This window comes from Acinonyx jubatus, chromosome A3 (genome assembly GCF_027475565.1).
Source record: "Acinonyx jubatus isolate Ajub_Pintada_27869175 chromosome A3, VMU_Ajub_asm_v1.0, whole genome shotgun sequence".
In the NCBI taxonomy this organism is placed as follows: domain Eukaryota; kingdom Metazoa; phylum Chordata; class Mammalia; order Carnivora; family Felidae; genus Acinonyx; species Acinonyx jubatus.
This window is the reverse complement of record NC_069388.1, coordinates 100,738,278-100,754,587: the sequence shown is the minus strand read 5'-3', so window position 1 is coordinate 100,754,587 and position 16,310 is coordinate 100,738,278. Positions and strand designations below refer to the sequence as shown.

Sequence of the window (16,310 nt, the reverse complement as noted above, 5' to 3'; positions counted from 1 at the left end):
GGCTGCGGCCAGAGGACAAGGCCGGAGCCCCCAGCCTCGTGGGGCGCCGCAAGGGTTCCCCCAAGGGCGCGCTGCTATTGTTATTTTCCCCCCCCCCCCCCCCCCCCAGGATGAACTTGCGTCCTTTCTCTTCTCCGCCATGGAATTCTCCTTGCTTTTAGCCCTCCAGAGCCAAAGAAACCCCAGACAACAGATGCTCATACGCAGCGTATAGCAGTAACTCCCCAGCTCGGTTTCTGTGCCGTAGTTTACAGTATTTAATTTTATATAATATATATTATTTATTATAGCATTTTTGATACCTCATATTCTGTTTACACATCTTGAAAGCCGCTCAGTAATTCTCTTACAATTAATAAAAACCACTAGTCTAGAGAATGGCATTTACCGGGGCAACGCTGACTACCAGTACTATTGCTGCTACTGCTGCTTCTGGTCCATTGATGGACTACCTATGGATGCTGATCCTGGGCTTCATTATTGCATTTGTCTTGGCATTCTCCGTGGGAGCCAATGATGTAGCAAATTCGTTTGGTACAGCTGTGGGCTCAGGTGTAGTGACCCTCAAGCAAGCCTGCATCCTAGCTAGTATTTTTGAAACCGTGGGCTCCGTCCTTCTGGGAGCCAAAGTGAGCGAAACAATCAGGAAGGGCTTGATCGACGTGGAGATGTACAACTCGACCCAACAGCTGTTGATGGCCGGCTCTGTCAGTGCTATGTTTGGTAAGTTCTTTTTATGTATTCCCCCTTGGTGGCGGGTGAGCAAGCGGGTGGTTCCATATTTGGGCTCTCCCTTTCAGGTTTTCTTCTTCGGAAGGCACTGCATTCCTGAGAATTTTGCCATTTAATAAAACTTGCCTGTGTTTCAGGTTCTGCTGTGTGGCAACTAGTGGCTTCGTTTTTGAAGCTTCCCATTTCTGGAACCCATTGTATTGTTGGTGCAACCATCGGTTTCTCCCTTGTGGCAAAGGGGCAGGAGGGTGTCAAGTGGTCTGAACTGATAAAAATTGGTATGTTTAATTTTAAATGGCTTTTTAATTTTTATTCTTGTCATGTGCTACCATGGCATTATATGAAATAAATGGTGTAAAATGGAGGGATGGAAAGTTTTGAAGATGGAATACTAAAATTTAAAGTTTTTTTGGTTCCTGATTTTCATTAGTTGACATTTTTCTTTTTAATGTGTTCTGTTCCAGTGATGTCTTGGTTCATCTCTCCACTGCTTTCTGGTATTATGTCTGGAATTTTATTCTTCCTTGTTCGTGCATTCATCCTCCGTAAGGTAATCTTTCTCTCCCCTCTTTTATGACCTTTGGTGGGTCACACTCAATGGTATTCAGACTGCTAGCCCTCTTGTAGATGTGATTAGTGTGGCCTTGGAAAGTTAAAAAATACGTCTGTGTTCAGTACACCTCTTGTATGTTGCTGAGCTCTCTGAAAAAGTCAAGTTTTCGATAGCCCAGAATGCATTCAGGAAGGAAAAATTGAATGAATATATGGTGTGCCAAGAAATAGAGGAGAAGCTGGGAATGAAAAAATAAGGAAATTTATTCAGGGTGATTTTGTACAGGTGTTTGTAGCTTACTGTTTTCTCTAAATCAACATATATGGACCATTTTGACTTATTTTTTTTTTTGGACCATTTTGACTTATGAGCTTGGGGTTCGTAAGTCGTAATGTGTCTTGACATAATGTTTTTTTAGTCGACAGTTAAATTGAGTAGTTTGGGTTTCCACACAGTTAACTTTTGTCGTGCTGATTAGCATAACCAGGTTATAAGCTTCAGGGTGGGGACTCTATCTTTCACAGTGACTTGACTCTAATTTCCCAGATGGGGTAAAAAGAGCCCGTAAAGGTTTTTTTTGTTTTTTCCCTTGGCCCTCAAAAAAAAAAAAAAAAAATTCCAGACAGTCATTTAATTTCCTGTCCAATTGAAAATCCCTTTTGAGGGACCCAATAGCATTTCTTTTATCAAGAAGTCTGATGCTGGCTCCAAAATAAATGTAGACGACAAGGGATGTTGTCACTGGACTGAATTACTTGGTAAGAATAAATGCATTTTTCTGAGGAAACAAAGTTGTCCTTTTTCTGAGGTGAATGGCTCTTAACGGCTCATTGTAAGTTTGTAAAATGCTCCTAAACTGTGGACATCTGAGTGAAGAGAGATAGGAAGCTTAGTCCCAAGGGGTAAGAATATATTCAGACCCACTTGTTCGGTCTAGTTGTAAGCTTTTGTAGGGAAGGGTTTGCGCCTTTGTAGAAACACTATGGTAAATTGATTTATTAATTGTTCTTTCCTATGGCCTGAGTCTGCCAGAATATAGCAGTTGAATACTTGGAAAATTGAAATATTTATAGATTGGTTAGAATTTGAGAGTAAATAGTTCATTGTTACTACTAATGGACTTGAAGTTTGATATCGTTTTATTTAGCAAGCAGATTTGATGAGCTACCTGCCGGATCCCCAGAATTGTTGTAGCATATGATAGATAACATGATGCTTAGGTTCGAGGCTTACTGGTAGTCACAGATCAGATTTTTCAGTATTTTTATTAGAGCCATATAGATTACTCCATACCAGAGAACAAGGAGAATACATAGGATCCTGTATTATGGATTCCTGCTTTATGAAACTTTACACTGGGTCTTTGTTGATTATTTATTGGGAAGTAGATTGTTCTGATTCTGGAGAGGCTTTGTATGTCTCAAGATAAAACTGTCTTCTTTCTTGGAGGGGAAATGGTGGTGCTCTGAGGTGCAAAGAGGGATTTTTAGGTGTTCAGTATCTCTCATTTGAGAACTGCATGGCAGGTATTTTTCTACCCACGGTTGAGAGCTGGAGTTAAATATATTCCCTTTGTAACAATATATTCTTTATGTAGGTATGAGGATGAGAGCATGATCAAGAATGATTGGAATAGTGTTTAGCAGTATTGACTTTGAGGACTTTTTTTTTTACCTCCAAACTCCCCTGTCCTCCCTGTGACCCATCATAGTCTTGTGTCCAATCTGCTAATGAGTTTTTGGGTGATGAATGTGAATAGTTGTGGTTACTGTTCAATTTTAAATCTCAAAACATCCTTATGCTGGTAACCTTTGGGGGTACTGGCTGTTAAAGTCTGAATATTTGACCATTAAGCTGCTTTTCAACTTAAGATTCTGTTTTGGAAATTAACATTAAAATTGCTTTTTTAAAATTTTCTGTTTTCTGATGTCTGTGCCAAGGGTGTTGGGTAGTCTAGTAGGAAAATCCAGAGTGGAGATGAGGTACTTCTCCTTAAAGGCTAGGGGCAATAAAGGAATGGGGGAAAAGGGAAAGTTATCCTATTATTTAAATGCTAGTCAGAGAAAAATGGGTCTTTGAGCAGTCTCCCTTTTGTTAGGAATCACATTAAATCTAGGACATCTTTTCAAACTCAGAGGAGCCTTTTTCTTTAGAGGCTTATCAGAACATCCAGTATGTAAACAATGAACTATTCTGGTTGGGGATGGGGAGTTACCAAGACTCCCCCCCCCCCCCGCCCCCCTTCCCATCTCACATGACTGGATGATGAGATATTTACATTATTTCCAGATAAAGTTCCAAGTGTGTAGTTAGATGGGTCATACAGTAATACAAATCTTATAAAGTTGTTAGCCTTGGTTATCTCTTGCGAGTGACCGAGACAAGTCTGGAGGGAGTAAAAGTTCCTAGATTTATGAACTTTGCCTTTTTTTAAAAGATGATGAGCTTGTATTTCATAATAAACCACAAGTATCATTCATTCACTACCTTCCCTGCTACTAATTAAATACTGGTTACCTCAGGGAATACATAATTGGACTGTACAGAAAAATAAAACCCAGAAAAATAAAATAAAACCTATTATTTCTCAACTCTAATTAGTTTGATTTGATACCATATTACCAAATTGTATTTGAAAATCTGTTAAGAGAAGTCCCTACATAATGTTTATAGATCCCTAATGGGTTTTGATTTTGGGGGGATCTTATGAATTGATAGCTTATTGATTGCCCTTGGAGTGTGTCCCACACTGTTGAGTTATTCCAGGATGCTGAATAGTTCTAGGTATAGGCTATCATTTTTATTTTGGCTGTTTCTCTATATGTAGCACTTATTTATTTGTGTATTTATTGATGAGTTTATATATATTTAAAGTGTGGCTAGGGAAGCTAAAATTAACTTTTTTTTTTTAAGTTTTTGAATTTTTTTAATCTTTATTTATTTTTGAGAGAGACAGAGTGCGAGTGGGGGAGGAACAGAGAGAGGGAGACACAGAATCTGAAGTAGGCTTCAGGCTCTGAGCTGTCAGCACAGAGCCCAGTGCGGGGCTTGAACTCACAAACTGTGAGGTCATGACCTGAGCTGAAGTCGGACCCTTAACCGACTGAGCCACCCAGGTGCCCCTAAAATTAACTTTTTTAAAAAAATATTTATTTTGAGAGAGAGAGTGGGAGAGAGGGACAGAGAGAGTGAGAGACCAATCCCAAGCAGGCTCCCAACGGAGCCCAACTTGTGGCTTGATTTCAACACCGGTAGGATCACGACCTGACCGGAGCCGTATCAAAAGTCCTGACGCTTCACCAGCTGAACCACCCAGGCACCTCATGGGAAGCTAAAATTCAAAGTGTGTTTCAGTGAGGGCCCATCTCTACTGATTTTGAATGGCATCTTTCCTTTCTCTTCTGTTGTGTTTGTCTTCAGCCACTATCTCCCTCTTCCCAACTGTTGATTATCCTAGTTAGAAGCTTTAGAAGCACTTTGGATCTTTCTCTTTCCCAAGATTTTCTTTTGGATTGCTATCCAGACAGCATTAAACCTTTAGGATAACATCTTCATAGTTTAGCCTTCCCATATATTCAAGTTTGTGTTCTCTTTAAGTGTTTGACCTGGGTGTTTTCCTGTAGAATTAATACACATTTGTTCTAAGTGGAGCTCTTTTTATTTCCAGTCACACTGGCCTCTTTGCAATTCCTGAGTTTTTGCCTCAGGGTTTTTACACTTGCTGATATCTCTGTCTGCAATATTCTGTGTCCCGTTTCCCCCCCCCCCCCCGCCCATGTATGTACATGGCTTGTTGACTTACCGGGTTTGTGTCTTTGTTCCACTGATAATTCCCAGTGTGTTCTGCCTTCCATCACTGCCTCTTCCTTACCCTTCTTTATTTTCTTCATAGCATTTATTGCTACTTTACATTATTCTGTATTAGAATGTAAATGTTAGTTCTCTGAGGGTAGGAACTTTCTCATTCACTCCCATATTTTAGTGCCCAGGATGGTGTTTGGTACAGTCTGTTGAATGAGGAGGTAACTTAGTGTACAATTGATTTTTATCTTAGCTCTTTGGTAAGTCATTAATAGTGGTGTATTTGTTAATGTCTAGATAAGATTGTTGTTGCAGGTAATTCTACATGTTTTGATTTTAAGAAATCTTTGCAGGCATGGTGAGAAATGTCCTGACATCTCATAGTCTATTTCTTGATATCCTTTACAAATGTATAGTACATCTCAGGTGTATGCTCGGATTTACATCTGGACAATCGGGTACCTTAGGACACTGGGTATTGAAACATTATCTGAGACATTACCAGTCACTGGTGTAGGTGACTTTGTTAGAAATAGCACCCCCCCACCCCCCCCCCCCAAAAAAAACCTAAAACAAACACAAATTTAAATTCAGGTAGATGTAAAAGATGAGATCAGCCTTGGTAAGGAGACTTTCAGGAGCAACTGGGCTTTTCCTACTACTATGGATACCATTAACTGGCCTTATGTAATTCCTGAACCTGCCCTTTTACAAAGTTCTATGGAAATGAGTTAACTTAACCCCCCCCCCCCTTTTTTGTAAATTTAAGTTCAAGTTAGTTAACTTAATTTTATAACACCTTTCAAGATACTGATCTTGATAATCTTTTTTAGACAGATCCCGTTCCTAATGGTTTGCGAGCTTTGCCAGTTTTCTATGCCTGCACAGTTGGAATAAACCTCTTTTCCATCATGTATACTGGAGCACCTTGTAAGTATATATCAAAATATTTAAATGTGAATTTAACGTTGTTTATAAGACTTGCATTAAATGCCCAATTTACCCCTTTTTGCTTTACAGGGCTGAAATCTCCTAGAAGGTGGCTGGCCTGCGCCCATTTCAGAAGGCTGCAGGCTAGTGTATGCTGAGTTAACCTAGATAGTTTTTCAACCAAAGAGACCTGCTCAGATTCTAAATCACTACAGACCTTTACTCTTTATAGTCTTCACAGGATCCACCGATAATATGATCTTCTCCCTCCCTTTCTCCTTTCTGTGCTAAAAATAACTGGAATTGATACTGACCTCAACTGCTGAAGAGTAATTAGTTATATTTGGTCTTCAATAATCAGTCATTTAGGACTGGCTTGCTGGATATTCTCTTTTTTCTCTCCCAAATGGAGCTACTTTTGTTTCTAAGCACTAAATTTACTTCCCTGAATCTGCTTGAATGAGAAGAGTTGGGATGTTTAAACACCTGATCTAAGTGCACTTGGAAGAAGAAATTCATGCAGCTAAGAGGAAAAATAATTTGTGAGGATATAAAGATTCAGATGATTACTTTTATTTTGGGACTAAGGCAAAGCATGGATAAAAATATGATCCATGTTCAATTTAGCAACTGAAAAAGATTACTAACTTGTAACTTGACAGACCTGCTTTTTATCAGTTCAGGTTCGCTCTCTAGGGTCTTTTGACTTGATGGTCAGGCAAGTGGCTTTTGATCTTTTGACTGTGACCCACTAGAAAAAATACACTGTACATTGCTGCCCAAGACATATGTGCACGTAGAGACAGAGAGAGAGGGAAAGAAAACTAGAATAGTATTTAGAAGCTACTTACCCTTACTATGTGCTGTGTCCTCATGTTTTCAGATACTTCTCTTTAGCTTTTTTTTAATGCTCATTGGAGCCCACTAAATTGGTTTCTGATAATGGATTGTAAATTGGTTCTTAAACTTCACTGAAGTAGTAAGTCACTGGCCAAAAATGGAATTAGCTAAGTATTTTTAACCTTGTCTTTATTCTTGGAATAATTAGGGAAGAAAATGGACAACTTTATGAGAATATTGATCTTACTTAGGGGATACCAGACTCCTCACCAAATGGTACAGGCAAAGAAAAGCTTGCATGCTACATTTCCAATTATGTTTTAAATTGAGTTCTTCATGCTAAACTAAAGTCTCCTGTGACACTCTAAGCACAGATGTTTTATCTGGTAGCAGCAAAGGTCATAGTTCAGTGAAATTAGAAACTTAAACTTGCAATCATTTTTGAAAAAGGAACTTGGGATATTTTTGTTCTGTTCTTTGTGGATCATTTACAAGAAAAATTTCCCTTTCTCATTTCCCCTTTTGGCTTGGAACATAGATTTAAACTGTGATAGAGATTAATTAAGCTTCATGTATATTTTAGTTTGTGTGACTACATGGTCAGAATTGATAGGAATTAAAATGGAAAGATTTGTAGTCACTATAGAACTTTAGTTTTGAAGGGACCACGGTCACATCTGATTTTTAAATATTAATCATTGGGGGGCAATAGATTTTCCATTTTATAAGTAATCTATTCCTATCAGAATAAAGCAAAAGAACTGCAGGTAGCCAAGCTATTTGTGGATGAACCACAGATCATTATAACATCTTACAGGCTTAAATAGAATTCTGTAGTGCTTTGCTTCTGTCCTTAGTATAGGCTAGTGGCTTGAAGCCTATTGGCATTTAAGGGGTAAGCACATGAGGACTGATATTAATGATCCCAAAGCCATGTGAAAAGTAGGCATGTCTCTAAGATATGCCTTGTTAATGAAATTACCACTTAACTATTTTTGTGAAAGATGGTCCTTTGAACTATCCTTATCTTTTGATAGATAATATTCAGGTTTTCTATATCTTAGTTTGATAATGTATCCTAAGAGATAATCTTGTTAAAGGTTTTTGCTGGAGGTTAGTACAGTGGATTCGATTAGCTTCCACAGAAAATTTTATCAGTATGACAAATGTGATTCTTAGGGTCCCTTTTTTAACATTAAAATCTGTATGTGCAAACATAATGTGTGGCAGCTACCATGTGGAGGCTAGGGAGTGGAATGCTTCCTTTTTTTCATAGCTAGTTGCAGATCCTCAGAGTATAGTAATCCTTATCTTCTAAACAAAGAAAGGGAAAAAAAGCTAGTTTTTGAAGGAACTTGGGGGACTTGAATCCAGCAGGTGTGGAGAGTGGGCCAGAGATGGAGGTGTGGGTTTCAGATGACCATTGGATTTTTCTCCTGAATTTGTATAGTCAGTACAATAAACCTTGTGGACCTAAGGCTGGCAGCAGTTGTAAAGGGTGATGGGCTGGCTTGGGGGGAACCCCAGAGTCCCCCCGAGGAGGGTGTACACGTTGTTGCAGGGGGCTGTCGCCCTGGGGTTTTCAAGATGCACCATTTTATCTCCTAGTGCTGGGCTTTGACAAACTTCCTCTGTGGGGCACCATCCTCATCTCGGTGGGATGTGCAGTTTTCTGTGCCCTTATCGTCTGGTTCTTTGTATGTCCCAGGATGAAGAGAAAAATTGAACGTAAGTAACAAATTGTAGCAGATCGTTTTAACTAGCAATGTGTCTGTTAACTTTTTGTGTACAAAAACTCACTATTTGGGTAGATTGGCAAAGTCACACATTTAAATGAGATTTCAGAATATGGGTTTATTCTAAACTAGGTTTTTAAATTTTTATTTATTAATTTTTTTTTGAGAGAGAGAGACTAGGTTTTTTAATTTTTTTTATTTTGAGAGAGAGAGTGCGTGCAAGTGGGCGAAGGGAAGCAGGGAGAGAGAATCCCAAGCAGTCTGACACTGGGCTTGATGCACGGCTTGAACTCACAAACTGCAAGATCATGACTTGAGTGGAAGTTGGACGCTTAATTGGCTTAGCCACTCAGGTGCCCCTGCCCAAACTGTTTTTATTGACTTGAAATGACCTGAGACCTAGTTATAAGAGATTTTTGACATATGCTAGGGGCAAACTGGGCCTTTAATGTAATTTTTTTTTTTTTTTTTACCGTACATCAGTTGCTGGTGACAGAAATATATAGAGATGTAGCTTACATTAATTGGGAAGTGTGAGGATATCTTAATATAAAATAAGGAGTAGATACAAAATATTTTCAAGAAACATTTATCTGAACTACTTCTGTGTGTAATTTCAGATTTGGGCCTGTAAAGCTAAGTCACATATTTATATCTGACTTTAGATTTGGTTAATTCTCAGAATTATAGCACAGATTCTAGCGGTAGACATTTTCCAGTGTTAATGTGAAGGAATCATTTAGATCATTACTATCACACGGTAGTAGAGTATAATTAAATACAATAAATTTTGGTTAGCATCAGTCTTATTTAAACCTTGTATTCATTTCCTTACTGGCTGAGAGCTTTTAAAGTAATCTTCTCAGCCCTTTCTATCTGCAAATGCTTGGTTAGTGATTTCAAGTTTGTTGTTTGGAAGTGGACGGATGCACAGACTGCAGAGGCCTTAGGAAGAGTGCTGCGTCATGCAGCTGCACTGAGACGCCTCTGAGAGGCTCTGGTCTTTGCTAGTCTGGTTGTGCTGAGCGCACAGTGGGAACGAGGCTTGCACCACTTTCTGACCTCGTTTTCCCCCCAGTCTGGGAGAAGATGATACAAGTCTTGATAATGTTTTAGGTCCTAGTCTGTAGCCTAGTTGTGATGCCTGAATGAACATGTAAACATACTGGGCATTGGTAGGATGGGCAGAAAATAAATATTCCTGTGTAGTCATGGCATTTAGAACCATAAGGTAGAACCATAAGGCACATCTCTGTTTCAGGAGGTGGGAATTCAAGTTGTCATCTTTAGTTGCCTGCATTGAGCTCTGTTGCTTTACTTGAACTCCTGGACTGAAATTTGGGGGCATTCCTTTTTTAAAAAGAACATAAACTAGATGCAGTCTAAACTTTCAGTCTGTCAGCCTCATGCTTTGAGGTATCTTTCACCTCAGAATGGGTCAGCAGGGAACTAAGAATGGTTTTTACCCTTGTAAAACAACAATCTTTGTCTTGTGAAGGACAGGAATACACAACAGAGCCCACAAAGCCTAAAAAAATATTTTACGGTCTGGCCCTTTACTGAAAAAGCGTGTGACCCCTGAAGCATTGCTATATCTTTGCAAAGGAAAGATAGGAGATATGGCAAATGAAGTAGACAGGAATATTATCCAGAATTTTCACTGAAATATATTTTTGAGATGGATTTTTTTGAGGTGGGGGGAAAGGGGAGATGGGGAACAAGTTAGTTTGGTCAAAACCAAACAAAAATCCCCCGTTTTTTCTAGGAGAAATAAAGTCTAGTCCTTCTGAAAGCCCCTTAATGGAAAAAAAGAATAGCTTGAAAGAAGACCATGAAGAAACAAAGTTGTCTGTCAGTGATATTGAAACCAGGAGTCCCGTTTCTGAGGTAGGATCTGCCACTGTGCCCCTCCGGGCTGTGGTGGAGGAGAGAACAGTCTCATTCAAACTTGGAGATTTGGAGGAAGCTCCAGAGCGAGAGAGGCTTCCCAGTGTGGACCTGAAAGAGGAAACCAGCATAGACAGCGCCATGAATGGTGAGTGGTTTCTTAGTGGGGAAAATAAGAGTTTTACTTTGTTACCTGTACTGGTGAGGGGGCTCACTGTTTGGACCTGATGGTCTTTGTGTTTAATGTGACTGTTTTGGTCTTGGCCAGGAGCAGTTCAGTTGCCTAATGGGAACCTTGTTCAGTTCAATCAAGCCGTCAGTAACCAGATGAACTCCAGTGGCCACTATCAATATCATACCGTGCATAAAGATTCTGGCTTATACAAAGAGCTGCTGCATAAATTACATCTCGCCAAGGTGGGAGACTGCATGGGAGACTCTGGCGACAAACCCTTGAGGCGCAATAATAGCTATACTTCCTACACCATGGCAATTTGTGGCATGCCTCTGGATTCATTCCGTGCCAAAGAAGGTGAACAGAAAGGTGAAGAAATGGAGAAGCTGACATGGCCTAACGCGGAGAGCAAGAAGCGAATTCGAATGGATAGTTACACCAGTTACTGCAATGCTGTGTCTGATATTCACTCGGCATCTGAGATGGACATGAGTGTCAAGGCAGAGATGGGTCTGGGTGACAGAAAAGGAAGTAGCAGCTCTCTAGAAGAATGGTATGACCAGGATAAACCGGAGGTATCTCTCCTCTTCCAGTTCCTGCAGATCCTCACAGCCTGCTTTGGGTCATTTGCCCATGGTGGAAATGATGTCAGGTCAGTTGACTTGGAATCTCAGCCTCACGCTTTCTTTTCTTTTTTTTTCTTCTTTTTTTTTTTTAAGTTTATTTAAAAAAATTTTTTTTTACATTTATTTATTTTTGAGAGACAGAGACAGAGCATGAGCAGGGGAGGGGCAGAGAGAGAGGGAGACACAGAATCAGAAGCAGGTTCCAGGCTCCGAGCTGTCAGCACAGAGCCCGACGCAGGGCTCGAACTCACAAACCATGAGATCATGACCTGAGCTGAAGTCGGACGCTCAACCGACTGAGCCACCCAGGCACCCCTATTTATTTATTTTGGAAGCGAGTACAAGCAGGGGAGGGCCCGGGAGAGGGAGAATCCCATGCAGGCTTCTCCTGGCCAGTGTACAGAGCCTGACATGGGACTCGAACTCAGGAACCATAAGATCATGACCTGAGCCAAAGCAAGAGTCAGACACTTAAGGGTGCTTAGGTGGCTGAGTTGGTTAAGCATCTGACTTTGGCTCAGGTCATGATCTCATAGTTTGTGAGTTTCAGCCCCACATTGGGCTCTGTGCTCACTGCTCAGAGCCTGGAGCCTGCTTCGGATTCTGGGTCTCCCTCTCTGCCCCTCCCTGCTTGAGCTCTGTCTTTCAAAAATAAAAACGTTTAAAAATTTTTAATTAAAAAAGAGTTGAACACTTAACCTACTGAGCCACCCAAGTGCCCCCCACCACACTTTCTATTTTTATATCATGTTATCCCTTTTATAAGGCTCTGCTTGTGGTTGTGCTGCTCATACCACCCCGTGGGACACCAAATAGTCTAGAAAGGATGAGGTCAGAGGAGTTATTGACTTATTAAACAGGTAGTACAATTTTTTTCTTTAGAGAGATTACAAAGAATGGTCTTGTCTATTGAGATAGGATCCAGTTCTTTGATAGTAAATTCTCTGTAAGATGAAAAACTTAATCACTGTTGTGATAACTTAGTTGTTAGCCTTAGTCTTGTGGTTTGTAAATTGGCCATTGGAACCTACGTTTTTTTTAGGCTACCTATTGGAAGATAGGCCACCAAATGCATGGGATTCTTCTGAGAGCAGCTTTTATTTTCTTCTGCTGTGTATATTGGGGTTTCATTTATTTCTTTTGGATGAGCTTGCCAGCTTTGCTTTGAATAATCTAGTAGGTCATTTAGCAAACTGGATCTTGCGAAATTCTAGTTCTGCCTGAAAAATCATCTTCATCCTCTTTTTTTCTTTCAGCAATGCCATCGGTCCTCTGGTTGCTTTATATCTGGTTTATGACACAGGAGATGTTTCTTCAAAAGTGGCAACACCGATATGGCTTCTGCTCTATGGTGGAGTTGGTATTTGTATTGGTCTGTGGGTTTGGGGAAGGAGAGTTATCCAGACCATGGGGAAAGATCTGACACCGATCACACCTTCTAGGTAAGTTGGCAAAGCAGGTCTTAGAAAGATTAATGCTCATTTTCTTAAGGTTCATAGTACTGTGTAGTGTTACCACACAACTCTTCATCTAAAGTAACCCAAGCTTATATAAGTTCCTGATGTTACTCTCATTGTGTGAACTTTTAGGTTTTACATACTGTCTGGCCCTTAAACATAATTTTGGTCAAATATTCATTTCCAGTGGTTTCTTAACAGTACAGCTTTTCTGAGAAAGGTGTGTGTGGAGTGAATAGCTATGTATACTTTGTCTTTACTTGGGAGCTGAGACTGATTATTAAATTCTTCAAAATAAAAGTGCAAACTTTAATAATGAGCTTCCAGAAAACCTTAAAACCTCAAAACATTAGAGAAGAGGGAAGAGAACCTGATATATTTATTTAAAAATTTTTTTTAATGTTTATTTATTTTTGAGACACAGAGAGAGCATGAACAGGGGAGGGTCAGAGAGAGGGAGACACAGAATCCGAAGCAGGCTCCAGGCTCTGAGCTGTCAGCACAGAGCCCGATGCGGGGTTCGAAATCACGGACTGTGAGATCATGACCGGAGCCGAAGTTGGGTGCTTAATCAACTGAGCCACCCAGGCACCTAAACCTGATTTATTAACTTTTTTTAGTGTTTTATTTGAGTGTGAGAGTGTGAACGGGGGAGGAACAGAGAGAGGGGGAACAAAAGATCCAAAGTGGGCTCTGTGCTGGCACAGCACGCCTGATGTGGGGCTTGAAGTCACAAACTGTGAGATCACAACCTGAGCCGATGTCAGACACTCAACCAACTGAGCCACCCAGGTGCCCCGAGAGCCTGATTTAAAGTATATTTCAGGTGGGGCGCCTGGGTGGCGCAGTCGGTTGAGCGTCCGACTTTAGCCAGGCCACGATCTCGCGGTCCGTGAGTTCGAGCCCCGTGTCAGGCTCTGGGCTGATGGCTCAGAGCCTGGAGCCTGTTTCCGATTCTGTGTCTCCCTCTCTCTCTGCCCCTCCCCCGTTCATGCTCTGTCTCTCTCTGTCCCCCAAAAAATAAATGTTGAAAAAAAAAATTAAAAAAAAAAATAAATAAAGTATATTTCAGGAGCTATAGCGAATTAAAGATTGTTAGTGAAGGTTTTGTCACCAAGTATCAGAGCACAGTAAGATTGTGTTAACTTTGAGATAATGTTAGCTTATTAAAATATCAATTTCTGTTCTTGACAACTAATCTTTCTATGTTTACAGTGGCTTCAGTATTGAACTGGCATCTGCCCTTACTGTAGTAATTGCATCAAATATTGGTCTTCCCATCAGTACAACGCATTGTAAAGTAAGTAAACATATTGTGTCTGTTGAATGGCTCTAATAATATGGAGAGAGTTTTTAAGTGTGAAACTGTGGTTTAGAGAGTTTTATACAGTTGGAGTCTTGAAGAGTTCACAAGTTTAGGACGAGACTGTAAGAATGTAAAGGCTTATTACATTTTACAATTTTTGGGTCTAGTATGCTTATTTAAGCAAATGATGTAGGCTTTCCCCAAATGATGCAAAAGCCCTTTTTGTATTGGTTAGCAAGTCTTTGAGGCTTATTGGACATTGCAGGGCAGTTTATTTATGGAAAGAATATATTTAGAGACTCTCCGAATTGAAGTATGAAGAAACTTGTTGAATTCAGACTTTGCGTGATCGCCATGCATTAACTGTGGGAAGAGGAAGAAACTGGCTTCCTTAAGGCAATTTAAGTTGGTTGATCTTAAAAAGATGGAGTCTGTCAGTTATCCTTTTTTTTCCAGGATATCTCCAGGTCACTGGCTATGAGGTCTAATATCTGTCTCCCTCTGAAATGATATTTGGAAAACCTAAAACTTAAAATAACTTATTAAAGTAGTTCAATATATTTTTTTAAGTTTATTTATTTGGGGGGTGGGGACAGAATCCCAAGCAGGCTCTGTGCTGCAACTCACGAACTGCAGGATCATGACCCGAGGCTGAGATTGAGTCGGATGCTTAACCAGCTGAGCCACCCAGGCACCCCAAGTGGTTCAGTATTATTAAAGTAGTTCATTAAAGTAGTTGATTAAATTCCAGTAGCTCAGAAGAGAAAAAGGAAGTGTTCTCCTATTTTACCCCAATTAGCACAGACTTGATTGGATTTTTATATTGTTTTTATCTTCTTATTAGTAATCTTCTTAATACAAACCATCTTTGATGGAATCACTCTCATCCAGCAGTCTGGGGCTCCTTATCTACATAAAGAAGGTCATGTGTCTGTTACCAAAATGCCATTGGCCTTTACTAATCAGTTTCCTTGATCCCTTTCTCTGCTAGGTGGGTTCTGTTGTATCTGTTGGCTGGCTCCGATCCAAAAAGGCTGTTGATTGGCGACTCTTCCGCAACATTTTTATGGCCTGGTTTGTTACAGTCCCCATTTCTGGCGTTATCAGTGCTGCTATTATGGCAGTCTTCAAATATGTCATCCTCTGAGCGTGAAGCTGTTTGCGATTAAAATTCCTGTCAATGTTTGGGGCCACCTTACACATTCCTGCTCCTTTGAAGAATGATCACAGTGTTACAGAAGACCGACAAGAGTCTTTTTAAAGTTTGGGAGCTGTGGGAGGGAAGTGTTACTTGTGCTATAATTGCTTTTGTGCTAAATATGACTTGTCTCAAAATTAGCTATGTAAAATAGCCAGGTTTCCACTGGTTCCTATTAAGGTCCCTTTTCCTTCTGGGCTGTGAATTCCTGTACATAATTCTCTACTTTTTGTATCAGGCTTCAATTCCATTATGTTTTAATGTTGTCTCTGAAGATAACTTGTGATTTTTTTTTTTTTTTTTTTTTTTTTAAACCATTCAGAGCCATTTGACACAGTGTGCTCTGCTTTGGTGGTTTCACCAGCTTCTGCCCTAACATGCACAGGGACTTAACAACAGAAACATAACTGAAGCTTCCCTTGTAGTCTCTTAGAGAAATAGAGCCGTTTGTACTCTGCCCTCCTGTCCGGTACTGGCAGGTTCCATTGGCATATGTGGGAACTTCTTATAGGGACGAGGTTCTTTGGACACGGTGAAGATTTAAGTTAGTAGTAACTTCTTTGCAAGCAATTCATTGACTATTATTGCTAAAAAGAAGTAGGAAGAAAAAGCCTTCTGGCAGTTGTGGTTATTTAAGATTTCTGGCAGTGTGGGATGGATGAATGAAGTGGAATATGAACTTTGGGCAAGTAAAATGGGACAGCCTTCCATGTTCATCTGTCTACCTCTTAACTGAATAAAAAAGCCTACAGTTTTTAGAAAATTTTGTTCTCATGGTTTTTGTTCATATTTGAAGCATCTGGGCTCCAAATCAGTTAGCCCTATGCCATTCTTAGCAGAGTGTGGATATCTTAAATGAGAACTACCGACCAACTTAAACTTCCCCACTCCTCCCTGTTAAGTTTCTTGGGATCCCAGAATATACATGACATAACTCCATAGGCACTGTTTAACTATTTGACATTTTTCCTTTTTTTTCCTCCTTTTTTTTTTTAAAGGTTATTTATTTGTTTTGGGGGGGGGGGGCGTTTGCAAGCGCATGTGGGGGGAGGGGCAGAAAGAATCCTAA

At 40.1% G+C, this 16,310-nt stretch overlaps 1 protein-coding gene across 1 annotated transcript; it reads left to right on the top strand.

Moving 5' to 3' along the window:
- Positions 1-362: 362 nt before the first annotated feature.
- On the top strand, positions 363-16,004 carry SLC20A1 (solute carrier family 20 member 1). Its single transcript, XM_027033742.2, has 10 exons — positions 363-723; positions 870-1,010; positions 1,197-1,282; positions 5,920-6,016; positions 8,465-8,584; positions 10,358-10,627; positions 10,748-11,306; positions 12,537-12,722; positions 13,953-14,037; positions 15,035-16,004. Exons 1-10 carry the CDS (start codon positions 378-380, stop codon positions 15,188-15,190), a joined length of 2,046 nt encoding a protein of 681 aa, XP_026889543.1. The 5' UTR covers positions 363-377; the 3' UTR covers positions 15,191-16,004.
- The last annotated feature ends 306 nt before the right edge of the window (positions 16,005-16,310 follow it).